Genomic DNA, 27490 nt, shown 5'->3' on the forward strand with positions numbered 1-27490 from the left:
TCCTCTGTATCAAACCCAGGTTGCCATGCTTAATGGTAAGTTCTTCTACCCATTGAGCCGTCTTGTCAACTCCCCTTTCTAAACTCTTAAATGTGATAAATTTTAGCAATACATAGAGAATAATAAATAACCAACTATGTGGCCAATATCAACTGATAGTCATGAGTGTTTTGTTAAAAGTATCTCACTTTAATCTTGATTTGTCTATTAAATTCCTTTAGATTCCCATAAAAACAATGATACAAAATCACATGGGTGGCCCTGGTGATGCACCCTAGGACTAGGTCATAAAGATTTGTGGTGTGGATCTGGGGACACACCATCTCTGGAGCATCCCACTCTGCCTCTACTACTGTGCCTGGTGGCCTTGCCTGAGCCAGGCAGGAGTGTTCCTCTCTGGTTTCAGTAAGATGATGTAGCACTTGGGGATGAAGATGCCACCCAGAAGGCCAGCAGTAGAGGCCAGGATAGAGAAGATCTCTACAGCCACAGTGGACTTGCCCCGAGCACTGTGGTACAGGGGCAGGAAGGCTGTCCAGACACTGCAGAAGAGCAGCATGCTGAAGGTCAGGAACTTAGTCTCATTGAAGACATCTGGCAGGCCCCTGGCCAGAAAGGCCACAGAGAAGGTACCCACTGCCAGGAAACCCAAGTAGCCCAGCACACAGAAGAAGATGGTGCCAGAACCCTCCTGGCACTGGATGACAATGTGCTGGGGCTCCGAGACCATATCCCTGTCTGGGAATGGTGGGGAGGTGGCCAGCCAGACTCCACAAAGAACAACCTGCATGAAGGAAGCAATAAGGACCACTGAGGTGGAAGCCCCAGGGCTCAGGCATACCCAGATCCTGTCCCCTGGCCTGGTGACCCTGAAGGCCAGGACCACTGTGAGAGTCTTAGCCAGAACAGAGGACACAGCCACCGTGAACACCACAGCAAAGGTGGTCTGACGGAGGAGGCACGTCAAGACACTGGGTCGCCCAAGGAACAGCAAGGCACACAGGGCACAGAGGCAAAGAGAGAGCAGGAGTAAGTAGCTGAGACTTCTGTTGTTTGCCCTGACCACAGGGCTGTCTCTGTGCTTCAGGAACACTCCCAGAACCAGGACAGCCAGACCAGCCAGGAAGAGTGCCACCAAAGCCAGCATGAATCCCAGAGGTTCCTCAAAGGCCAGGAAGATCTCTGTCCTGGGCAAGCAACGGTCTCTCATGTGGCTTGAGTACTGCTCCCTGGGGCACAGAAGACAGCTCTTCATGTCTATGGTGGACAGACAAACACCATTTCTTTTCTCATTTTTTTAAAGGTGTTTATTATTATTTTTTTAATTAAGAAATTTTCCATTCATCCTACCTATCAGTCACAGATTCCCCTGTCCTCCCATCTCCTACGCCCAACCCCCTCCCCCACCCACTCCCTAAGACCACCTCCTCCTAGGCAAGGTCTCCCAAGGGAAGTCAGAAGAGCCTGGCACATTCTGTTGAGGCAGGTATAAGCCCCTCCTCCCTGTGCCAAAGCTGTGCAAAGTGACAGACATCATTTCTACAACACTATATGAACTGCACCAGCTCTGAAGCTCCCAAGCACTAACTGCTCTTCTAGCCTTTCCATCAAGTCATGTATTTATAAGTTATTTCTGGTGATGAGGCAGATGGCTGATATTAGAGGCAGAGATACAGAGGAAAAAAATCACAGTATCTGTTTTATGTGAGGAGTCTTGTTTCTGTCTTCAAACAGTGTCTCATGTAACTCAGGCTGGCCTTGAACTTGTTGAGTTACAGAGGATGACCTTGAACTCCTAAGCCTTCTTCCATGTCCGCTCCAGTGCTGTGATTAGAGGCATGTACCACTATAACTAAATTGTGTGAGTTTGTGTATGTGCAGGTTTGAGTGTGCACACATGTATGTAAGTGGATGCACATACTTGTCAAGACCAGACATTATCATCAGATATTATTGCTCAACCACTTCCCCTTCCTTATTTTTCTAATCAAACTTAGTTGTTTATTGTTTGTGTGTATGTTTGCATGGGCTCAGACATGCCAAGGTGTGCAAGTGGAGGTCAGTACAACTGTCAGGAATTTGGAGCTCACCTTCTTCCATGTGGGTCCCAGGTACTGAACTTACACTGTCAGGGTTGACAGTGAATACTTTAACTGATGAACCATTTAACCAGACTCTGAAGCTTATTATTTTATAATTCCTTATTTTATTTTATTTGTTGACTGTTTTGTCTATACCTATATAGGGAAATCATGTGCCTGCCTGGTGCCTGCAGAACTCAGAATTTGCCATCAGTTTCCCTGAAACTGGAGGTACACGTGGTCGTGAACCACCGTGGGGGTGTTCCTAACTATTGAGGCACCTCCTCAGCCCCCTTTTCACCTTAGGTTTTAAGACAGGATCTCTCACTGAACCTGGACATCACTGAGTTGACTATACTGGCAGATCAAACCCCAAAATCCCTCCTGTCTCTGCCTCCTGAGTCTGAGATTAGAGGAATGTGCCACTACAACCTGTCTCTTCTGTGAGTTTTTAATGGTTCATTTCTTTCCAATAGTATCAGTAACTGGTCAAATTAAAAAGGTTTAGCACTGAGCTGAGCCCTAAAAATTCATTTCTTCAGGTCCTGTCTCTAAGCACCTCAAAATGGGACATACTTTGCCATAAGTAAACTGGAGCTGATGTAATAAAGTTTAAACGGTGTCCCCAGGTTAGAATTAGTCCCTAATTCCAACAGGGCTGCTATCCTGTTAAGAAGAGGGAATTGGGGCTGGGTGTGTCTGGAATGACTTCAATCTCAGTACTTGAGGGGCAGTGGGAGGTAGATTTCTATCAGTTTGGGGACAGACTGGTCAACATGAGGAGTGACAAGCCAGCCAGGGCTGTGGGTGAGACAGTGTCTCAAAATCAAACCACACACCAAAACCAAGAGGATACAACACACACACACACACACACACACACACACACACACACACACATTCACACGATGAAATGAGAGCACACAGTAAGGGGATGACTGTGTCAGGGCAAGAGTGAGGCCACACAAAACACCAACCCTGATGATAACTTTGCTTTGCATTTCAAGCTTTCAGAATGGTGAAGGAATGAGTTCTGCAGCTCAAACAGTATGGGATGTGGTGGTCTCCTGCCATTCAACCTCTGGAATGAACCCCACTAATACAGAGGAGGAAAGAAATCACAAAAGAACATCTACCAGGCAATTCCACTTAAAGAGGTTTAAAAAGCAAATGAAATTCATCAGTGTGAGCCAAAGCCAGGGCTCCATTACAGAACCAATAGAATCTTGTGGAAGTAGACTATGCCTGTTTCTTGTTTGGGGACCAAAGATGTGTAGTGTTTGCTAGAGGAGAAACCATTATGCAGTCCAATGACGGTTCATACTCTTATCTGTCTGGACAAAGCATTTAAGAACAACTATAGGAGTAGAGTTCTGGCTGACGTTCCACAGGAAAGAAAAGTCTGTACAGTATCTCAGTAGATAGATGCGGTGGATTGACTGAAAATGACCCTCACAGGCTCATATATTTGAATGTTTGCTTGATAATTGTTGGATTTGGGGGGATGGATTTAGAGGTGTAGCTTTGTTGGATGAGGAGTGTCAGAGGGGGGTGGCCTTTGAAAGATAAAACTCCCCATGCCCACTCTCCACCTCTCTGCCTGCCTGCCTGCTGCCTGTGAATCATAATGTAATCTCTCAACTACTAATGAAGTGCCGTGCCTGCATGCCTAATGCCAAGCTTCCAGCCATGATAGTTATGGGCTTGCACTTTAAAACTCTAAATAAGCCCCCAGTTAATTGCTTTTCTTTTAGAAGCTGCCTTGGTCATGGTGTCTCTTCACAGCCCTAGAACAGTAACAAAGACAATGGACAAATACAGGAGGCTCACAGTGCCCTCTTGACCCCCTCCCCAGATTCCAGCTCCACATGTCCTTACCTCTTTGGTCTGCAAACTGTCCCTCAGGGCAGGGACGGCAATCAAAACAGCAGTAGGGGGCTCCCAGCCTGGGCACTTGGCTGAACCCTGGAAGGCAGCTTTCACTGCAGACAGAGCTGGGCACCTAGTAACAGTGAGCACAGTGTCACCAGGGACTCCAGGAATACAGATGCTTGACCTCAGCCTGAGAACCAGAACAGAAGAGTTGCCTCACAGAACTCTAGATGAGATAGATGACTGTCAGAAAAAACATGTCTATCCCATCAGATGCCAGACTGAAGAGGTACCTTTGAGTGTTATATAGGAATGACTACATCTGGCTTACTTGACTAAGGGATTCGAAAACATGGCTAAACAGTTTGGTATGTTGTCTTTCCAGTCTCTCTGGGACTCCTATATCAACAATTAAAGGTATTGGGACCAAAGAGAAGGCTCAGTGGTTAAAAGTGCAGGCTGCTCTTCAAGAAGAGCAGGGTTAATTCCAAGCCCCCATATATCAATTCACACTGTAACTCCAGTTCTAGAGGATCCAGTGTCCTCTTATGACCTGAACAGACACCAGGCACACACAACAGTACACAAAAATACATGCAGGGAAACATCCATATATGCAAAAAAAATCTTTGAAAAGGATTTTAAGTATTGGCAGCCATTACAAAAGTCCACAGCCCAGTCATGATTTCCTTGATGCTCATGGCTTTCAATTTCTTTCTCTGAAGCTCTCCACAGCCTTGGAGCTGCTTGATGCACTCCATGTCTAACTCAGAAGACATGATGGACTCTCTACTTTTCTCCATCTCCCTCTGTGAAGCTGTTAAGACCTGCAGTTTGACTGCAATGCTATTTTTCACTTACTCTAATAGTAAAGTATCATCCACCTTCAATAAGAGAAAAAAATTTAAGTACTGACTCCGTCAACACACACACACACACACACACACACACACACACACACACACACACACAAACATTTTCACACCACACTTAATCATCCTCTCCTTTACCTCAGACCTGCCAAAGATGACTCAGTTTTTCTTAGCAGAGCTCAACCTCCAGGCAAGGATTATGAAGATGGAAGTGTGGCATGCTGACATCGCTGCCACAACAGGAGACAGCAGAAAACCCTCCCATGATCAAGGCCATTGAAAGGCTCTTCAAAGAAGTCCTTGGAAGACATAGCATGTGTCTTCATGCTTGAACAATCTAACAAATGGAATCTCATTCTCATGTGGAAAGCCTTAAGGCCACCATGGACTGGAGATGCCACCAGAACAACGTTAGATAAAGTTGTAGAAGAGAGAACTCTATGTACACTGGTATTAGGCAGCTGAGGCATTTCTATGCACCACACTCCACACATAGACATAACTATCTCAACACTGCTTCTAATTGTGATAGTAAATGTCAGGGCTTGACCTCAAATGTTTCCCAAAGTCTCCTGTGTGGACCCCTGGTTACCTGACAGTGGATATTTAAAGAATGATTGGATCTTGATGCCTGTGGTGGTTTGAATGTAATTGGGCCCCATAAACTCATAAGGAGTGGCACTATCAGGAGATGTGGCTTTTTGGAGTAGGGGTGGCCTTGTTGGAGGAAGTGTGTCATCATGGGGGAGGGGGCCTTTAGGGTATTATATATGCTAGACCATGCCCAGTGACCCAGTTCACTTCCTGTTGCCAGTAGGTCAAGATGTAGGACTTTCAGCTACTTCTCCAGCACCATGTCTGCCTGCTGCACAAAGATGGTAATGGATTAAACCTCTGAAAATGTAAGCCACCCAAATTAAATGTTTTTCCTTTATAAGAGATGTCATGGTCATGGTGTCTCTTCACAACAAGATAAAGCCTAAGACAGAAATTGATTAATGGGACTGGGTTATTGAAGTGATAGGCCTGATCGTGTTATTGTTTGAATAAATATGGACCATGAGAAAGTCATTTAGAAAAGCAGTAGAAAGTTTTAAGTGGTGCTTACTGGGCCATTCTGGTAGGAGCATAGAGACCGAGGTGCAAAGTGTGATTAGATGAACAATGGGCATTGCTCAAGAAGTTTCAGAAGAGAAGAATACTAATGTGTGGCCTAGAGATTGTTCTTGTGATAATTAGTTGAAGAGTGTGTTATTTTTTTGCTTTTGTCCAAAGAGCCTGCCTGAGGCTAAAGTGAAGTATGTTGGATTAATTTCATAGGCAAAAAAAATTTCAATACAGCTGAATATAGACTGTGTTGTGTGGTTGTTAGTGTTAACTCTAAGAAGGACTTATAATGAAAAGCAACAAACAGAGCAAGGAAAAATACAAAATGTAAAGTTTGAGGAGAAAAGGAACACCAGGACCTAGAATGGAGCTAAGACCTGTGTTCAAGCTGATAAACAGATTAAGAAATGGAATAAAGGGATTGGTGACCACAGTGCAAGATCCCTCTCAGCTAAATTTCCAACTTGTGAAAAGGAATTAGAGAAAAACTTAAAGTCAGGTATGTGGTGCACACCTTTAGTCCTAGAAATCAGAAGGCAGATGCAGGTGGATCTCTGACTTTGAGGCCAGCCTAGTCTACAGGTCCAGTTTCAGGACAGCCTAAGTTAAGCAGTGAAGGAAACCATCAAAAACAGAAAGCTGATAAAGATGTAATTGAATGAGAGGGCCATGTTCTAGTCCCAGTAAGCAACAGAACTTGGCAGTTTGGCTATGTGGTTCTGGCTCTTAGGCTAGAAGAAAAGGGTTATGGAAATTGCCTCTGAGACTATGGAAAGCTGCTGAGGCAAGACATGTGTCCTGGGAGTCCCTGAATGGAGGCCTAAAGAGGCCATTGCATGAAGCTTTGAAGATAAAGCCTGAATTGCCTTGAAGTCCCCAAGATTTTGGAAATGCCAGAGCCGTGGAACACCTGCTGTTGAGAGCTACTAACAGGGAGTGGAACCAGCAAAAGAATGAGAAGCGTGTTGCAGTTAACATAGATGAAAGGAGTTGGAGTTTCAGGAACATATTAACAACTGACATAAACATGCAGAGTTTAGAGTTTTCCCACCTGGTCATCTGTCCTGCTTTGGTCCACTATTTTCCCACTATGATACATTTTATACATTTGGAGCAATAATGTACATCCTGTGCCATTATATGTTGGAAGAGTGTGATCTGTTTTTTGACTTTGATTTTATAGGGGATTACAGTTAAGAGACTACATGAATCTCAGAAGAGACTCTGAACTTTGGACAATTAAACATTGTTTCAACTATGATAGACAGTGAGAACTTGGAAATTAGACTCAATGTACTTGCATTATGATAATTTTACAAGCATAGAGTGGTAAGTAGTGAAATTTGGTGGTCTGAACATAATAGGCCTCCATAAGCTCATAGGAAGTAGCACTATTAGGAGATGTGGCTTTGTTGGAGTAGGTGTGGCCTTGTTGGAGGAAGTGTGACACTAGAGATGGACTTCAAGGTCTCATCTATGCTCAAGCCACACCCAGTGACCCAGTTCACTTCCTGTTGCCTACAGGTCAAGACGTAGGACTCTTGGCTCCTTCTCCAGCACCAGTTCTGCATGAATGCCACCATGTCCCATAGGATGATAATGGACCAAATAAACCTGGGAAAATGTAAGCCACCTCATTAAATGCTTTTACTTAATGAGAGATACAGTGGTCATGATGTCTCCTCACAGCAATAGAAACCCTAAGCAAGACAATGCCTCTGACATAATCAATGGATTAATTCCTCAGTGGATTAATAAACTGACTAATTATTCTACACATTGGAGATAGAACATGGGATCTAGTTGGGGGTAATGGGAAACTGGGGCTATGCACTGGTAAGATGTAACTTGTTTACCTATCTAATCTATCTGGCTCTCTACCTTCCCTACCTGTGCCCCATGAACTGAGCAACCTCTTCCACCACACATGCCTGCTGCCATGCATGACGTACTGCCTCAAACACACACACACACACACACACACACACATACACACACACACACACACACACACAAGCAATGGATACATCTGAACTTGGAGCTCTCAAACCAGGAGACAATTAAAACTTTTCCTCACTTCAAACTGTGTCTCAGGTATTTGTCTTAGTGGGTGAAAAAATATTAACACAACAAGTACACTGAGTGTCTGTTGAGCCCATGTCCCAGATGGACCATGGGAAGATCTTAAATTAATGTGTCACTGTCTTCCTCTTCTCAGAGCAGGTCCTAAACACAGACACTAAAAATACTTCCAAAGGAGCACCAGCTGCAGATACTCATTCTATTTTGTATGTCTTTTATGTTCTCCCCAACCTTATTTTATATGTGTATATGGTGTAAATATTTGTATGTGCACTTGTACATCCAGGTGGGTTCATGTTCTTAAATGACAAGTATGTGTGGAAGACCAAGGTTAAAGTCAGGATTCATCCTTAACTTCTTTTCCACTATGTTCATTAAGGCAGAGGCTCAAAGTAAAACCCAGACTTCACTGATATGGCTCGTCTTACTAGCAACTTTGCTTTATGCATCTCCTTGTCTCCACTTTCCAAGACTGAAATTACAGGTGAGTCACACTGCCCACTCATTGTGTACAAGTGTTCTGGAGATCCAAAGTTTGGGTCTTGTACCTGCATACAAATACTTTAACCACTGAGCCATCTCCCAATACCAGCTTTTATATTTTCATTTTTGTTTGTGAATCAAGATCATCCAGAGAAAGATCCCTTAGTAGGTGAACAGCATAGCCAGCTATCCCTGAGTGTCGCAATCTACGGCTACATCTACTTCATCTACTTCAAAAATGGAGATGAGGAATCCTGGACTTGGATTTTCCCTCTGATTTTAACAGACTCAGACAAGAGTCATCTCTGCATTCAGGCAACTCACATGAAGATCCTCCATCAAATGGAACTTCATTTTGTTCCCCAAAGAGACTTGAGGGTCTATCATGCCTACATGGACCAAGTGAAATACACCCTCAGGGGTCTTCTGCCCTTGGAGAATGTCAAATTTTGTCACCAAATCTCCATTAGCATCAAATATAATTTCATTTCCATCAGGAGTCTTGAAGTGTACCTTCCTGAGGGCTTGAAGCAGCTGAAAACAGAAGGGAGACATTGTACACTAGCTAGGGCAGGTCTGGAGTCTTGACGAAAATAGCACATACCATTCACATGTGCAATGATACAGAGTCACTTCAACCATGGACTGGTCCCATTGGGCATGGGGAAGATCAAGGACCTGTGATATTTTCAAGGACTCACAAATATGTTTTAGCTTTAATAAAGTAATAATACATAATATTTTAATCAAGATAATTTTTAAACCTAGTATGGTGTGTGTGTGTGTGTGTGTGTGTGTGTGTGTGTGTGTGTGTGTGTGTGTGTGTGTGTAGCTCACTCATATTGTGTAATCCAGAGAACAACTCTCAGGAATGTTCTCTCCTGCTGCCATGGGGGACTCAGAATCCAACTTATGCTTGGAGACAAGTGCCTTTACCCAATGAGCCACCTCAACAGCCTTAAAATTCAACCCAAAAATATGACAATGTGGTTTCTGCTCCAGGGTCTCTTTTGGCTATGCACTACTGTCCTCAGTCTTCCCATCACAGTCAGTAGACTCCAAATCCTAGCAGGACTTCCACCGACTGGCCCCAGATCACCTAGACCACCCATTCACTCCAAACAGTCTCCCATCATGCATTATTCCCACCCATGATGCTCTTCTTTGCCTCCATTCTAGGGTCTTGACACATGCTAACCCTCCCATCTGCAATGCAACACTTCTAGCCATGGTGAGACTTCTCATCCTCTTGTCTGGAAATCACATATTTCCATACAAAGACAACTTTTCCTGCCTTTCACTTCCCTTCACCACTTCCTCACTCAACTTACTTTATATCTTCATCATAGAGTATACACAGACATTTCAACACTCACATATTTTAATTTTGTGGCAGAATCTTGCTTTGTAGTCCAAGTTTGCCTCAATATCCTGTGTGCTAGGAGGACAGGCATGGGCCTCCAAGCCGGGCTTCCTGTAAATTTTAGTCTATCACCCACAGCCAAAATGCCAACAACTATCACTCTCCTTCTGGTTTACAACCATATGGATCTTCACCAGGCACATAGAGGAAATTCAGGTTATCTGAGTTTCGGTAATGAAACCATACCCCCTCCTTGGCTACGATTCTCACTGTTTATCTCATCAGTGAGCAAAATGTCTTCCAGGGGTCCTCTTACACATCATGACCTTCGCTAACCTGAGTGCCTTGGAAGAGATAAATAGATATATAGATTGATAGATAGATAGATGGATGGAAGGATGGATGGATGGATGGATGGATGGATGGATGGATGGATGGATGGATGATGAATGGATAGACAGACAGACTTCAGACAAATTTAAAGACAGATAAAGACTCAGGGCAAAATAGCCAAAATATGTAGATAAATGTATGAAATTATCAATATTCCTAAAATAGAAAAATAAATAAGGGCTTAGGAGATGGCTCCATGATTAAATCAAGTCATAAATGCTTGAGAATCAGCCTTCAAATCTACAGAATGCACGTAAATGTCAGGTAGATGTGGCAGCCAGTCTCTACTTACATCCTCAGAAGGTGGAGACAGGAGATGCCCAGAACAAGGTGGCTAGCAAGATTCGACACATCAACAAGTTCTGAGTTTGAGTGAAAGACTCTGCCCCAAAGCAAGATAGAAGAGGATTGAAAAATGATTCCTCATCATCCTAGACCTTCCCACATATTGTACACGAGTGTGCTCCCCATCACATGTGTCTCCATGCTCACACACATGTTCCTACATACATGTACCATATATCAAAAAATAAAAAATAAATAAATGGCATTGGATATTTGTTAAAAATTCTAATTTTGCAGCATGCCTATGCTAAAAGTCATCCGCTGTTTACCAAAGCTTAAATTTGTGACACTAAACAATCTAATTATTGTTATGTGAAATATTAATTTTACTAGGCATCCTGTATTTGCAAAGTTAGGCAAGCCACAGGGACAGGACTCATCTGTCACACATAGCGTGGAATCCTTGTCCATTGTTCATTCTAAGATGCCTCTCAGTTGCAAGTAGGAGGCATCCTTGCTGAAGCGTGCAGTCAGCTTCACCTCTATACCCTAGTTGAAACCAATGTCCTCTTCCCCAAACATACCTGAATCACCCACTCCACACATGTCTATCTCACCTGCCAGGACTTGAAGTCCTGAGAGTCTGTAACTTTCCCATGCTGGTGCCCATGGGTTATCATGTCTTGCAGGCCATGAGCAATGCTGTAGACAGCTGTGTAAGCAGCATCAATTTTACTCACTTCTGGGAAAGGGTACTGCTTGTTTTTCAGACTCTCATTCCCTGAGCACAACTGGACACCCTCTGTCATTGTGCTGCTCTGGTGGGGCCATGTACAATCAAAGGTGAACTCCCAGAACTTCTTTATAAACATGTCTTCTGGGGTCTGGCTGGGTCGCAGGTTAGCAAGGAACTCAGAGAAGCCAATTGCCCTGCTGCTGTGATACAGAAGGCCAAATGTGCTGTGTAATACCTGGGAAATGCCTGGAACGGTGATGGTGAGCACCATGTGAAGAATGTTCTTGCTGACCCAGACCTGGCCTGAGACAGGGACATCCAGTAAGCCATACAGGATGAGCTCGAAATTAGAACTGCTTAGGAAAACCAGAACAACCCTGGCTGTGGATTTTTGCATCTTCTGGACAATCTGCTCAATCTTCTCCAGGGACTCGTGGGAAGGAACATGGAGGGTGTACTCAATGCACACACGAGCTGTACTCAGCTCCTGAGTGGCCAGAGAGCTGGCCTGCTGCCCAAAGTCATCATCATAGGCCAGAATGATCACCCAGGACCACTGAAAGTGAATTATCAGCTGGGTCACTGCAAGGCAGGATGTGAGGTCACTAGTCACGGTTCGCAGGAAAGATGGGAACTGGATCTTGTCACTGAGGCTGGGTAGTGAGGATGAGTAACTGACCTGTCAAGGAAGAGCAAGGTGATAGCAAAATGGATGAGATCTGGAATTAAGCATGGGCTGATTGTCTGGTTTAAATGGGGGAAGGAAGAGGATGGACACATGCTTCTGCAGTTAAGAGCCCTTATTGTTCTTGGAGAATACCCAAGTTCATTTCCTAGCACCCATATCAGAGGGCTCACATTGTCCTGTAACTCAGCTCCAGGAAATCTGATACCCTCTTCTGGCTTCCTCCTGCATCTGTAGCACAGACTCACAGACATATACATACACATGAATGTGTATTAAATTTTAAAACATAAATAATTTTCAGGGAAAAACTTGTGCATCCTGATTTGAGAATTGTGCTGGTTCTATAAGCAGCTGTGTGACCCTCACTGGCTGATCATCCCTGACACAGCCCTGTGGCTTCTGGAATGAAGCCCAGAACCATAGCTTTACATCCTCTGCTCTCAGCATCTGTCTTTCACCTGCCCCCTAATATTTCATTCTTGCACCTCAGCTTGGATTGGTAAGACTCTCTGGTTTACAACCAACTGTTATATTCTTCTTTTGTAATTTTGTGTGTGTGTGTGTGTGTGTGTGTGTGTGTGTGTGTGTGTGTGTGTGTGGTGTAGTGTGTGATAAGATAATACATGTATAGAGGTCAGAAGACAAATTGTGGCAACTGGGTCTCTTCTTCCACCATGTCGATCACAGAGGCCAAATCTCACGTCATCATGCTTGGCTAGCAGCTTTACCCCATCAGCCATCTCATTGTCACTGATATGAAACAATCAGTTCATGGTAGGAACCAACCTGCAAGAATAACAATCGGCTCATATCAGACCAACATAGTGAGATTTTCCAGTTTTCAGACAAATAGGAGTCTGATTTGACATGTTGTCAAGGAAGAGATGGTACCATGTTCACAAAAGAGAGAGTTCTTGGAGATGTGACAAGTGGGGAACCTGTGTCTGTGTATGTTTTAAGGGGCACAGAATGTGGCTGCTCAGCCTCAGGGTGTGAATGCAAAACCTTCTCCTGCCACTAAAAGATCTGTAAAAGTTTTATTGTCTTAACACAGAAGCCCTAGTATCTTGTTGGTTCATATGGAGGGATAAGGCTGACTCAATCTCATGCAGGTGGTCCTACCAGGCTCTCCAATAAAATAGAAGATATCCAGTTCAGTTTGATTACAAACAATGATCATTTTTATAAACATATCCAATTACACACACATTTTTAACTAATGACAAATTATAGTTGAATGGAAATGTTGAGAATAAGTTTGACTATAAATAATTCATTGTTTCATTGATATTCAAATATTTACTCTTTTCCATGCATGAATGTTTTCATTGTATGTATGATTGTGCACCACATGTGTGTCTGGTGCCCTTCGAGGACAGAAGGAGTCCCATTGCTCTAAATGGAGCTACACATGACTGTGAGTCACCATGTAGGTGCTGGGAATTGAATTTGGATCCACTAGAAGAGCAGCCAGTGATTATTCTTAACCTCTGAAAAATCTCTACAGTTCCTCAAATTCAAATTAAACTAAATCTTATCGGGCAGCCCAACAAGTTCAAAAACTAGAAGTTCTTAAGGTATGTTCAATACATCAAGTTTCTGCTCTGGTCATGCTATTTCACAGCACTTAGGAATCACAAAAAAAAGGAACAAGAGTTCCAGGCTGCCTGGATTACATGGAGAATTGTTGTCTCAACACACACACACACACACACACACACACACACACACACACACACACACAACACCAATGACATAAATTAAGCTTTCTGTTGTGTATGGCATCAGACCCAGAGTAAGAAATGAGGTTTCTAATCATTAAAATATCCCTAAATGAGATAGGATGGAGGCATGCCTCAGTGGTTAAAAGCACTGTCTGCAAAATCATAAGGATAGTTCAGATCCCAGTACCCACATAACAAGTTGGGCATCCCTTTAATGGCTGTAACCTCAGCTCCAAAAATGGTGCACATAGGAGGCTAGATGGAACTTACTTGCTTCCACCCTAGCCAAGGAAACATGGGCCCTAGGTTAATGGAGAGATTCTACCTCAAAGTGATAGGTAGAGATTGATGAAGTAGGCCACCAGATGGCCTCTAACAGCCTCCACACCTATGCAGAGCTTCATACACTTTCACACAAACACACACACACACACACACACACACACACACACACACACACACACAGATGCATGCATGCACATAGATGTAGAGAGAGAGAGAAAGAGAGACAGAGACAAGAGAGACAGAGACAGAGAGAGACAGAGAGAGAGAGGAGCATATACTCATGGAAACACATACACATACATTGATTACACCATAATTTCAAAAAAAATAATTCTGCTTTACAGCGGGGCATGGTGAAACATACCTGTAATGTAACATTTGGGAGGCTGAGGCATGAGAATGTAAATGCAATTTCATGGCCAGCCTGTTCTACGTAGTTAGTTCAAAGCCACCTAGGTCTTTAGGGTAAGACTCTGTGTCTCAAGAAACAAAATTACAAACTTTACAGAAACCTCAAGTTCAGAAGCACTTTAGTGAGAATCTACCCAAAAGTGGTGATAAATAAGTCCTTGGATACAGTTCTGTGAATTACACAATCCAGTTTCAAAGGACAGGGGAAAGCCCATCTTACAAAAAAAATTAACAAATGTGAGACATTCAAAGAGACTGGAATTTACTCAAATTTAGAGACTTCATAGCGAAAAGCAAATGGATTTAAATCAGAATCTTCATACAATACTTATGTTAATGTAAAGCATGAATATAGATATACATTTGTGTATGTATATATACATGTGTGTATGTGTGTATATTTATACACATAGTGTGTATGTGTGTGTGTGTGTGTGTGTGTGTGTGTGTGTGTGTGTGTGTGTGTGTTGAGAAGGGGTCTCAACTAGCCTCAATCTCAGTATGTAGCTAAGGATAACATGGCACACTGGATTCTCCTGTTTCCACCTTCCGACTGCTCTATTACAGGAACACTACAGTTTAGAACCTGGGCCTTGTGTGTGCTAGGCAAGTGCTCTAGCAACAGAGCCACATCCCAGTTCTTGAAGTGACTATTATGGTTTGAATCTGAGATGTTACCGGAAGATTCACATGTTGGGGACATAGTTCTCAGCCAATGGGCTGTGGTAAGTGACTGGATCCTGAGGGCTCTGACCTGATCAATGGTTAGTCCTTTAATGGAGTCATAGTGGTGGCATTTTATAGACCCCATGGAAAGTAGGTGGGTGGATCCAGATCTCTGGGGCTGTGTCCAGGTGGATGTCTGTGTCTCCCACACCCTATGTCTCTGCTTCCTGACCACTGGGGTATCCGTCCCACTACACACTTCTACCATGAAGCTCTGGATTACTACAGGCCCAGAAACAATGGCATCAGACCACAAAAGTGTGAAACTTCAGAAACTAAGCCAGAATAAATCTTTCTTCTCTTAAGCTGTTTCTCTCAGGTATGTCTGTCTCAGCAAGGAAAAGCTAATTAACATTTTAGTGGTTGATTAACTAGTTCAACAGAATTGCCATTTGACCCAGCAATTTTATCTACATTCCTATGATAACCAAAATTATATGGACAAAAAAAATCCTATACTCAAACATTCATAGAAACAGCACACATGAGGGCCCCAAAGAGGAACCAGCTCTAGTAGTGATTGCTCATTGGTCTGAGAGAAATACCTGACAAGAAGCAATTTTAATGAAAAAGGGTAGCCTTAGGCTCAGGGATTAAAAAAGTACAAGCCATGTGACAGTGTACACATATCAGCAGATGGCTCCGTGGAGGGAGATATGGACCTGGGAATCCTCATTCTTCATGGAGCAGGAAGCAAAGAACATACAGGAAGTGGGACCATATATTAAACCCTAAGGCCCATCCATGTGCACTGGCCATGTTCCTCAAGGTTGCATAACCTTCCAATACAGGCCCACAGCTGGGGGTGAAGGCTAAGTCTTCAAACACATGAGCTTATTTCATAATCAAAGGTATATGAACTGATAAATGAATAAGCAAAACATGGTCTTTGCATACAAACGATTATAATTATTCATAAGGAACGAAATGCTGGCTCTTGTTACAACATGGATGAACCTTGGAGACATGCTCAGTGAAAGAGGCCAGGCCAGATAGCTGCCAAGACTGTGATTTAGTCATCTGAAAGGACCAAAAATGTCAAATCCACAGAGACAGAAAGGAGAATAGAGGTTGTCTCTGGGCAGGAATGATGGGATGTGGTACCAATGGGCTTGAAGGGGTTAGCCTCTTACAGGAAGATGAAAACATTCTTAAATCAATTGTGGTAATCATGGTAAAATAAAGTCATTGAATTCTTCACCTTAAATGGAGAACTTATTTTCAACTCACCTCTTAAACCTATGAACTGAAGAGATGATTGTCATATATGGCCAACCTTGAGGGAACATCCAGAGGGTAGATGGGAGCAAGTGGCATGAGCCCAATTGCCTAGACTCTAGTACCTACAGCCATGAGAGCTTACTCTTAAGTTGTGCTTTTGGCTTTGTTGGTTGGTTTGTTTTCTCTGTGGACTGGGAAGATGTCTCTGCAGGTAAAGGTGTTTGACACCAAGCCTAGAAACCTGAGTTTAATCCCCAGAACCAACATATTAGAAGAAAGGAACTGACTCTTAAAAGTCATCCTCTGACATAAAGATGAGAAGAATGGTACTGATGTTGGGTGTATACACACACACACACACACACACACACACACACACACACACACACACAAAATATTAATAATAATAACAATAATGATAAAATCTATAGAGATGGTACAGTAGCTAACAGTATGTACTACTCTTTCAGAGGATCTAGGTTCAGTTCTGAGAATTCTCATGGCAGCTAAAAACCATCTGAAACTCCGGTTCTAGGAAATCCAATGCCCTCTTCAGATTTCTATGGGCTCTAGGCACACATGTAATACATATGTATACATAAAACCAAAACACACATACATCAAAAATAAAAATATGTAAATCGATTAGCTCTATAGCCCATTTCTTAGAGCTTCAGGAGTCCAATCGGCGAGAAAGAGGAGGGACAAATAGCTAAACTAGTAGAAACACATGAACTGTGACCCAACAGCTGAGGAGCCCCCAACTGGATCAGGCCCTCTGGATAAGTGAGACAGTTGATTGGCTTGAACTGTTTGGGAGGCCCCCAGGCAGTGGGACCAGGACCTGTACTTAGTGCATGAGCTGGCTATTTGGAACCTGGGGCCTATGCAGGGAAACTTTGCTCAGCCTGGGAGGAAGGGACTGGACCTGCTGAACTGAATCTACCAGATTGAGCTGAATCCCCAGGGGAGACCCTGCCCTGGAGGAGATGGGAATGGGGGATGGTCTGGGGGGAAGGTCGGGGAGGTGGGAGTAGGGAGGACGGGGGAATCCATGGCTGATATATAAAATTAAATCAATTTATGAATTAAAAAATAAATAAATAAATAAATAATAAGTAAGCTGTTAAAGAATTTTTTAAAAAGGTTGTCAATGTTTTCTCATCAATGAGAGGGAGGATAGTTCTCTCTAACATTTCTACCCTTGTAGGAGAACCACGTTGGACATGGAGAATATTTGCAGGTAGACTGGCTCCACAGTAGAGCTGCTCACTACTGTGACCATCACCATCTTTTTCACTATCATCATTAAGGGACTGCACTACATTCAGGAAGGAAGAAGGCTTGAGCAACTCACCTGGGGAAACTTGTAAAGTCCCAGAAGTCTGGCCATGGAGACAGACAGGGATGACCGCGTGTCCCCAACTAAGGCAGCCTGAGGAGAGCCATGCTGGCATGTGTAGTTGGGGATGGGCTCCTCCTGCCTCGTGAGAAAGCTCATTGTCTCATGGAGGGCTCCATGCACTGAGTCCCCAGAGTTTCGAATAGAGAAGCCCAGGGTCACATTGGGCAACAAGTAAGCACTCCTATTAATCTCCTCAATGGCAAAGACAAAACTCTGGGCCACCCGGTAGCCCCAGTTGGAAACGCTGAGGGAAAGAGAAGGCCACAGTCATCATTCATGATGGGGTAAATGGAACAAGAATAAACACAGTGACTCAAGGGATACATGAAAAACCTACATCTCCACAAATTCTTACACACAGATGTGCAGAGAAACACAGTTTAGAACGCACAAAGGGAACAGAGGGAATGTGGAGACAGTAATCAGAGGGGCAGTTTCAGAAGACGGGAGGGATAAGTGAAGATATATTAAATAATCTGGTGTGGTAGAACACTTGTTAATCCCAGCATTCAAACGTGAGTTCTTGAATAGCTAGGGCTACCAGAGAAATCTTGTCTGGAAAAAACAAAAAAAGAAAAAGAAAATAAGAAAAAAAAATCAATGGCCAATGAAACAAAAAGCCATGAATGTGGGTCAGGGACCTGTATAGAGGAGGAAGGAAGGGCAAGTGTGAAAGGAAGGTAAGAAAGGGGGGGTGAGAATTAAACAAAATGCATATTATAAACATAGGAAAGCAACAAAAATGCAATAAAATTTTCAAACATATACATACAAGGAACACTAAACTAACTCAACAGGTCACATTGATGTATTGATATATTTGTTTGCATATTTATGCAACAAAATAATTAAAGAATAAAAGGCCATGAACTGACACATGGGACATGTTGAAAGGAGAAGAGGGGGTTATATATGTGCATATACAAATATGCGGCTGTTCAGACAGAAAGACTCTGTTTAACCCTGGCTAGCCTGGACATCACAGAGATCCACCTACCTCTGAATCTTGAGTGCTGGGATTAAAGAAAATACCGCCACATCCAGCTAATGTTGGTGTATTTTTTCTAAATGTTAATGTTGAGAGTAGATTTTTTTGTTTTGATGCAGAGTCGCCACACCACCCAGTCTGACCTCATACTCACTATTTAGCCAAAAATGACCCCAATCATCTTATGTATATGTGTATGCATGCATGTACAAGACAGAAGACCTCTAGCATTGTGTTCAAGCATGGTGTGTGTGTGTGTGTGTGTGTGTGTGTGTGTGTGTGTGTCAGAGTTAGTATGTGTGTGCATGGGTATATCACCAAGGGGGTAAGGGCTGATGGGATGTCAGGATATCTTTCACAATTGCTTCTCCACCTTTAAAAAACATTATTCTGTGTGCATGTGTGTATATGATGTGTCAACAGACCAAAACATGCAACAACATATGGAGGTCAGGAAACACCTTTTGAGTCAATTCTTTCCTTCCTCATTTACGTGGGTTTCAGAGAGGGCTTAGGTCATCTATGAAGCTTGCATGCGAAGCACTTTACCCATAAGGCATCTCAAGGGCCCCTCTTCACCTTATTTTGTGAGACAGGTTATATCACTGAACCTGGACCTCATCCATTCAGTAAGACTGGCCAGCTAGTGACCTTTGAAATCTGCCTGTCTCACTGTTCCTAACCAGGGTTACAGATTCTCAACATGCTGGGCTCACCATGTGAAAACATGGGTGCTAGAAATTCAATCTCAGGTCTTCAGACTTGCACAGCAGACAAGTCAACAACACAGAAATTTCCCCAGAACCTAAGAGCTTCACTTACAGATTCTCCTGTCTCCAATTCCCAGGTTGGATTTTAAATATTCACATCACCAAAACATAAGTATGCAATGTGGTGGGTTTATTGGTGAGTTAATGAAATATTCTATATTGTAAATGGTCATTAAATACATCTTTGTACCCAAAACACACATATAATTACTATGCGTTTTCTTAAAAAACAACATGGGATCCAGGTACAGTGGCACACATTTGTGACTCCAGAAATCAGCTTATGGAGGCAGGAAGATAATGAGTTCTAGGCTAACATCATCTACACAGTAAGACCTTCTCTCAAAAAAACTCAAGGATAAGCCATTGTGGCCACTGTGTTGTTCCCCACCTGTAATCCTGAGTGTCAGGGCTAGTATGAACTGCACAAGGAGTTCCAGACTAGTCAGAGAACAAAGTAGGATACTGTCTCAAAAAAAAGTAATATAAATGATGATAAATGTGAAAAATCAGTAGTGAAATGTTTTTGCATATGTCGCTGATTATAAAATGATGGTAGACAGAGCCTGCCAGCACCAAATTGGACTAAGAGATTGCAGCTACTCTCTAAGACAGAGCCCACAATTGCCAATTGGACTTAGAGCTGTTCTTTGAGACAAAGAATCCATCAGCACCGACTAGACCAAGAGCTCCCACTAGACCAAGAATATCAATCAGACCAAGAGATGCTCCCTAAGACACACACACTGCTAAGACCAAGTGGAGAAAGAGATGGGGTAGACGCCAGTGTAAAAATATACTCAACAACATAAAAACCAATATTGCTCTATCAGAGCCTACATCAGCAAGACCTGAACATCCCAACACAGAAGAAATCGACCATAAAAAGAACTTTAAGAAGATGATAGAGATGTTTAAAGAGGAAATGAAAAGTTCCCTTAAAGAATTAGAGGAAAAGTCAAACAAAAAATTGGAAGAAATCAGTAAATCCCTTAAAGAAAGCCAAGAGAAAGCAATTGAACAGGTGAGAGAAACAGTTCAATATTTGAAAAACAAAATTGAAATAAATAAGAAATAAACTAAGGAAGTGATTGAAGTGGAAAATTTAAGTAAATGAACAGGAACTTACGGATGCAAGCATAACCAACAGAATGCAAGAGATGGAAAAGAGAATCCCTGGCATTGAAGGTACAATAGAGGAAATAGATTCATCAAAAAAAACACTAAAGCCAACAAAGTTGTAACCCAAAATGTCCAGGAAATTTGGGACACCATGAAAACACCAAAACTAAGAATAATAGGAATAAAAGAAGGAGAAGAATACCAACTCAATGGCACAGAAAATATATTCAATGAAATCATAGAAGAAAATTTTCCCAACCTAAAGCTGGAAATGCCTATAAAGATACGTGAAGCTTACAGACCAACAAATAGACTGGATCCAAAAAAAAGTCCCCTCACCACATAATAATCAAACCACAGAATAAAGAAAAATATTAAGAGATGCAAAGGAAAGGTAACATGCATATAAAGGCAGATCCATAAGAATAACACCTGATTTCTCAATAGCGAATCTAAAAGCCAGAAGGTCCTGGACAGGCAATATATAGACAATAAGAGACCATGGATGTCAAATATTATACCCAGCAAAACTGTCAATCAGCATAGATTTAGTAAACAAAATATTCCATGATAAAACCACATTTAAACAATATCTTTCCACAAATCCAGCCCTATAATTTCTATAGAATTGAGAGTTTCTCAATTCTATAGAAAGCACTAGAAAGAAAAATCCAACATAAGGAAGTTAGATACACCCATGAAGACACATGCAATAGATAGTCCCACACCAACGAATACCAGAGACGGGAAACATATAACACTACCACCAAAAAATAACAGGAATTCACAATAACTTGTCATTAATATCCATTAATATCAATGGTCTCAACTCATCTATAAAAAGACACAAGCTAACAGAATGAATATGAAAACAAGATCCATCCTTCCGCTGCATAAAAAACACACCTCAACGTCAAAGACAGACACTACTTCAGAATAAAAGGCTGGAAAAAGACTTTCTAATCAAGTGGATTTAAGAAGCAAGCTGGTGTAGCTATTCTAATATCTAATAAAATAGACTTCAAACTAAAATCAATCAAAAGAGATCAGGAAGGACATTACATATTTATCACAGGGAAAATCCGACAAAATAAAGTCTCAATTCTAAATATTTATGCCCCAAATACAAGGGCACCCACATTTGTAAAAGAAATGTTACAAAAGCAAAATCCTCCTATAAAACTTCATACACTAGTAGTGGGCACTTCAACACCCCACTCTCACCAATAAACAGCTCTAGCAGGCAGAAACTTAACAGAGAAATAAGGGAACTAACAGACATTATGACTCAAATGGACTTAATAGATATCTACAGAAGATTCCACCCAAACACAAAAGAATATACCTCTTCTCAGCACCCCACGTAACCTTCTCTAAAACTGACCACATGATTGGTCACAAAGCAAATCCCAACAGATACAAAAAAAAATTGGAATAACCTCGTGTGTCTTATCGGACTACCATGGAACAAAGTTACATTTCAACAACAACAAAAATTACAGAAAGCCTACAATCTCATGGAAACTGAATAATGCCTAATTGAATCACCAATGTGTCAAGGACAAATAAAGAAAGAAATTAAACATTTCCTAAAATTCAATGAAAACAAATGTACAACACACCCAAACTTATGGGAAACCATGAAAGCAGTGCTAAGAGGGAAATTCATAGCATTAAATGTCCATATAAAGAAGTTGGAGAAATCTAACACTAGTGACTTAACAGTACACCTGAAAGCTCTAGAATAAAAAGAAGCAAACTCACCCAGGAGAAACAAACGCAAGGAAATAATCGAATTGAGGGCTGAAATCAATAAAATAGAAATAAAGAGAACAATACAAAAAATCAATGAAACAAAGAGTTGGTTCTTTGAGAAAATCAACAAGATAGACAAGACCTTATCCAAACTAACCAAACAGCAGAGAGAAAGCATTCAAATTAACAAAATCAGAAATGAAAAGGGGGCATAACAACAGACAATGAGGAAATCCAGAGAATCATAAACTTCAAAAACCTGTACTCCACGAAATTGGAAAAATCTGAAAAAAGTGGACATTTTTTCTGAATAGGTATCACATAACAAAGTTAAATCAAGACCATATAAACTATTTAAATAGACCAATAACCCCTAAGGAAATAGAAACAGTCATTAAAAGTCTCTCAGTGAAAAAAATGCCCAGGACCAGATAGTTTCAGCACAGAAGTCTACCAGATTTTCAAAGAAGAGCTAATGCCAATACTCTTCAGATTGTTCCACACAATAGAAACAGAAGAACATTACCAAACTCTTTTTATGAGGCTACAGTTATCCTGATACCCAAACCACACAAAGATGCAACAAAGAAAGAGAACTACAGACTCATCTCCCTCATGAACATGGATGCAAAAATACTCAATAAAATACTGGCTAACCAAATCCAGGAACACATCAAAAAAATTATCCACCATGACCAAGTAGGCTTCATCCCAGGGAGGCAAGGATGGTTCAACATACAAAAATCTGTCAATGTAATACACCATATAAACAAACCAAAAGAAAAAAACACATGACCATCTCATTAAATGCTGAAAAAGCCTTCAACGATATCCAATACCCCTTCATTGCAAAGGTTCTAGATAGATCAGGAACACAAGGAACATACCTAAACATAATAAAGGCAATTTACAGCAAGCCAACAGCAACAACCAAGTTAAATGGAGAGAAACTCAAAGCAATTCCACTAAAATCAGGAACAAGACAAGGCTGTCCACTCTCCCCATCCTTGCTCAATATAGTACTTGAAGTTCTAGCTAGAGCAATAAGACAACAAAAGGTGACCAAGGGGATATAAATTGGAAATGAAGAATTCAAACTTTCACTATTTGCAGACGATATGATAGTATACATTAGTGACCAAAAAAATTCTACCAGGGCACTCCTACAGCTGATAAACTCCTTCAGTAAGGTGGCAAGATACAAGATTAATTAAAAAAAAAACAGTATCCCTCCTACATATAAATGATAAATGGGCTGAGAAAGAAACCAAAGAAACATCACCCTTTACAATAGCCACAAATAATATAAAATATCTTCAGGTAACTCTAACTAAGCAAGTAAATGACCTGTATGATAAGAATTTAAGTCTCTGAAGAAAGAAATCGAAGAAGATATCAGAAAATGTAAAGATCACCCATGCTCATGGATAGGTAGGATTAACATATTAAAAATGGCAAGCTTACCAAAAGCAATGTACAGATTCAATACAGATTCAATGCAATACCCATCAAAATACCAACACAATTCTTCACAGACTTGGAAAAAACAAAACTTAACTTTATATGGAAAAACAAAAAAACCTAGGATAGCTAAAAATAAACCTGTATAATAAAGCAACCTCTGGAGGTATTACCATCCCTGACCTCAAGCTCTACTATAGAGCTATAGTAATAATAACAGCTTGGTGCTTGCATAAATACCAAGATGTGGACCAATGGAATCAAACTGAAGACCCTGACATTAATGTACACACCTATGAATATATGATTTTCGACAAAGAGGCCAAAACTGTACAATGGGAAAAAGAAAACATCTTCAACAAATGGTGCTGGCATAAATGGATGTCAATATACAGAAGACTGTAAATAGATCCATATCTGTCACCATGCAAGTGGATCAAAGACCTCAACATAAATCCAGTTACACTGAACTTGATAGAAGAGAAAAAAAGGAAGTAGTCTTGAATGCATAGGCACAGGAGACCACTTACTAAATATAACAACAGTAGCACAGACACTGAGAGAAACAATTAACAAATGGGACCTCCTGAAACTGAGAAGCATTTGTAAAGCAAAGGACACAGTAAATAAGACAAAACAACAGCCTACAGAATGGGAAAAGATCTTCACCAACCCCACATCTGACAAAGGGCTGATCTACAAAATATATGAGGAACTCAAAAAGCTAGACTTCAAAATACTGAACATTCCAATTTAAAAAAAATGGGTTACAGAGCTTAACAGAGAATTCTCAACAGAAGAATCTCAAATGGCTGAAAGACATTTAAGGAATTGCTCAACATCCTTAGTCATCAGGGTAATGCAAATCAAAACAACTCTGAGATACCATGTTACACCTGTCAAAATGACTAAGATCAAAAACACTGAAGACAGCTTATATTGGAGATGATGTGGAGCAAGGGGAACAACCCTCCATTGTTGGTGGGAATGCAAACTTGTACAGCCACTTTGGAAATCAGTATGGCAGTTTCTCAGAAAATTGAGAATAAGTCTTCTTCAAGGACCAGTTATATAACTCTTGGGCATATACCCAAGGAATGTTCAATCTTACCACCAGGACACATGCTCAACTATATTCATATCAGCATTATTTGTAATAGCAAGAACATAGATACCCCTCAACTGAAGAATGCATAAAGAAAATGTGGTACATATATACAATGAAATACTACTCAGCAGTAAAAAAAAAAAACAAACACAATGATATCATTAAATTTGCAGGCAAATGGATGGAACTAGAAAATATCATCCTGAGTGAGGTAATCCAGACTCATAAATACAAACATAGTATATACTCACTCATAAGTGGATACTAGATGTAAGACAAGGGATAACAAAACTACATCCCACAGCTCCAGAGAAGCTAGCTAACAAGGAGGGACGCTAAGAGAGAGACATAGATATCCCAGGGAAAGAGAAATAGATGAAATCTACATGAGCAAACTGGGAGAGGGGGGTGATAATGGAGGGTAAAGAATGGGGGATGACAACATAAGGAAACGGGTGGATCAAGCTGGAACAGGAACAGATTGGGAGAGCAAGGAAAGAGATACCATGATAAATGAAGACATCATGGGAATAGGAAAAGGCAGAGTGCTGAAGAAGCACTCAGGAATCCACAAGGATGACCCCACCTTGGACTACTGGCAATGACTGAGAAGGTAACCTGGTCTGGTCTACTCTGGTGACCAGTCTAGTGAATACCCTGTCATCATAGAGCCTTTATCTAGTGACTGATGGAAGCAGATGCAGAGATCCACGGCACCAGGCTGAGCGAAGGAATCCAATTGAATGCAGAGAGGAGGGATTCTGTGGGCAGGGGATATCAAGATCATGACAGAAAAATGTGCAGAGGTGACTAGCCACACTATTGGAAACCCATGAACTGTGGACTAATATCCATGGAACCACCATAGGACTAGACTAGGCCCTCTGAATATGGGAGACAGTTGTTGAGCGTGAACTGTTTAGGGGACACCAGACAGAGGTATCAGGATCTGCTCCCTGGGGCATGGGTAGGCTTTTTGGAGCCCAGTGCCTAGGGTGTGACACCTTCAACAGTCTTGGTGCAGCTGGGAGGGGCTGGGAGCTGCCTCAGCTGAGTATGCCAGGCTCTGCTGACTCCCCATGGGAGACCTTGATTTGGAAAATATGGGAATTGGGGGAGTGGCCTGGGAGGGAAGGCTAGGGGATGGGAAGAAGGAAGAGGTGGGAATCTGTGGTTGGTGTGTAAAGTAAATAGAAAATGTCTTAATAAAAATGAAAAGAAAAAACAAAAAAATGATGGTACTTAGTTTAGAAAACTCTCTTACCAACTCTTTATGACTCAGGTCTCATTACATACCACATTCTTGCCTGTAACTAATAATGCTCCTGCCTCAGCTTCCTGAAGGTAGGAGTGCAGCCATATGCCCTATGCTCAGTCATTGTAGCAATTAAAAAGCAATAAAGCTAAATACAAACATAAAAAACCAAGTAATATCCCAAATGATTGTTTTGAATACTACTGCGTGCAAGAGTGTCTTGGAAAAGCTGGGGGGAAAAATATCCTAAAGTGGGACTGTGGATGGCTCAGGTCATAAGTTTGATCTCCAGCACCTAAGAAACTGAGTTGGTGATATGATTCAATCATCTCAGCATTCAGAAGGTAGAGGCAGGGGCATCAGAAATTCAAGGTCATCTTTGACTACCTAGTGAATTAGAGGCTTAGGAGGCTTAGAAAAAATAACAAGCAAAAGGAATATAATACAGAAGAATCAGGGGAGGCTGATAAATAATGAAAAATCTATTATTTACACATTAACGCACTCAACAACCACACTTACCTAGACACCACTTTAGGAACCAAGGATATACAAAAGAATCAAGAATCGCCCCCCTGGTGTTTGGAGCACATACATTACAGCCAGTACTTGAGTATTTCAGTCTGCTACAAATAAGAAAGACAGACACACAGAGGTGATATAAAAGGAGAAAAACAGAGGTACTGCAAGTATACACAGAGAAAAGTGGTGGCCATCTATATGAGACTATAAGAAACAACCCTTATCAAAGACTTCACACAAGCTTGTAAAGCTGCTTCGGGATTTCAGAGATTCCTATCCCACATCCAGCACTTACCCTGAAGCCACAAGCCCAGATGGTGGGGCAGTGAATTCAGACAGGTTACCAATAGAGAGGTCAAAGATGGAAAAGCTGCCCCCCACTATTACATCTCCAGGACGGTCAAAGCGAGGCCTCTGACTTGGCAACAGCCAGGCTCTTGGTGCAGAAAAGGCAGACCCAGAGAGACAGCCAAAGAGAACAGGAAGGAGAGTACACAGCCACATGCCTGCTGGGGGCCAGGCAGCCAGTGACAGGACAGCCCCACATGGGGCAGTGGCTAGCAGTGAAGGGGGCTTTTATCTGGGAGACTGCCCTTGATCGAGGACCTCAGGCTAAAACCTACTGGGAGCCTGGGCTTTCAGGCTGTGGGGAGAATATTGATTGTGAGGTGGTGGAGGTTGGTGGCCACTAAATCCCAGAGACATGAAAAGTTTTATCCCCTTCTCCTGAGGCTTCGTGGCCTCTCTGCATCCAAGGTCACAGCTCTGGGCATCA

At 41.9% G+C, this 27490-nt stretch overlaps 1 protein-coding gene across 2 annotated transcripts; it reads right to left on the reverse strand.

The window, feature by feature from the left end:
• Positions 1–349: 349 nt before the first annotated feature.
• Positions 350–27219, reverse strand: LOC102922861 (vomeronasal type-2 receptor 26). Of its 2 annotated transcripts, none has more exons than XM_076571133.1 (6): positions 27011–27219; positions 17687–17978; positions 11156–11953; positions 8822–9031; positions 3960–4083; positions 350–1257 (listed from the first exon to the last, which is right to left on the reverse strand). In XM_076571133.1, the coding sequence occupies exons 1-6, from the start codon at positions 27217–27219 to the stop codon at positions 350–352; spliced, it is 2541 nt and encodes an 846-aa protein (XP_076427248.1). The 2 variants fall into 2 exon arrangements, with proteins under 2 accessions (XP_076427248.1, XP_076427244.1); XM_076571129.1 differs by having other exon boundaries at positions 8792–9031.
• Between the last annotated feature and the right edge of the window lie 271 nt (positions 27220–27490).

Source organism: Peromyscus maniculatus, chromosome 1 (assembly GCF_049852395.1).
Source record: "Peromyscus maniculatus bairdii isolate BWxNUB_F1_BW_parent chromosome 1, HU_Pman_BW_mat_3.1, whole genome shotgun sequence".
NCBI lineage: Eukaryota > Metazoa > Chordata > Mammalia > Rodentia > Cricetidae > Peromyscus > Peromyscus maniculatus.

What these genes read in the sequence shown, in the direction of transcription:
- LOC102922861 (XM_076571129.1), bottom strand. Translation starts at nt 27,219, where the DNA reads ATGTGGCTGTGTACTCTCCTTCCTGTTCTCTTTGGCTGTCTCTCTGGG. An exon ending in GACTTTACAAGTTTCCCCAG is followed by an intron (nt 11,954 to 17,686) that starts GTGAGTTGCTCA and finishes CTTCCTTGACAG; the next exon opens with GTCAGTTACTCATCCTCACT. An exon ending in TGAATGCAGAGATGACTCTT is followed by an intron (nt 4,084 to 8,791) that starts GTCTGAGTCTGT and finishes CACTGTTACTAG; the next exon opens with GTGCCCAGCTCTGTCTGCAG.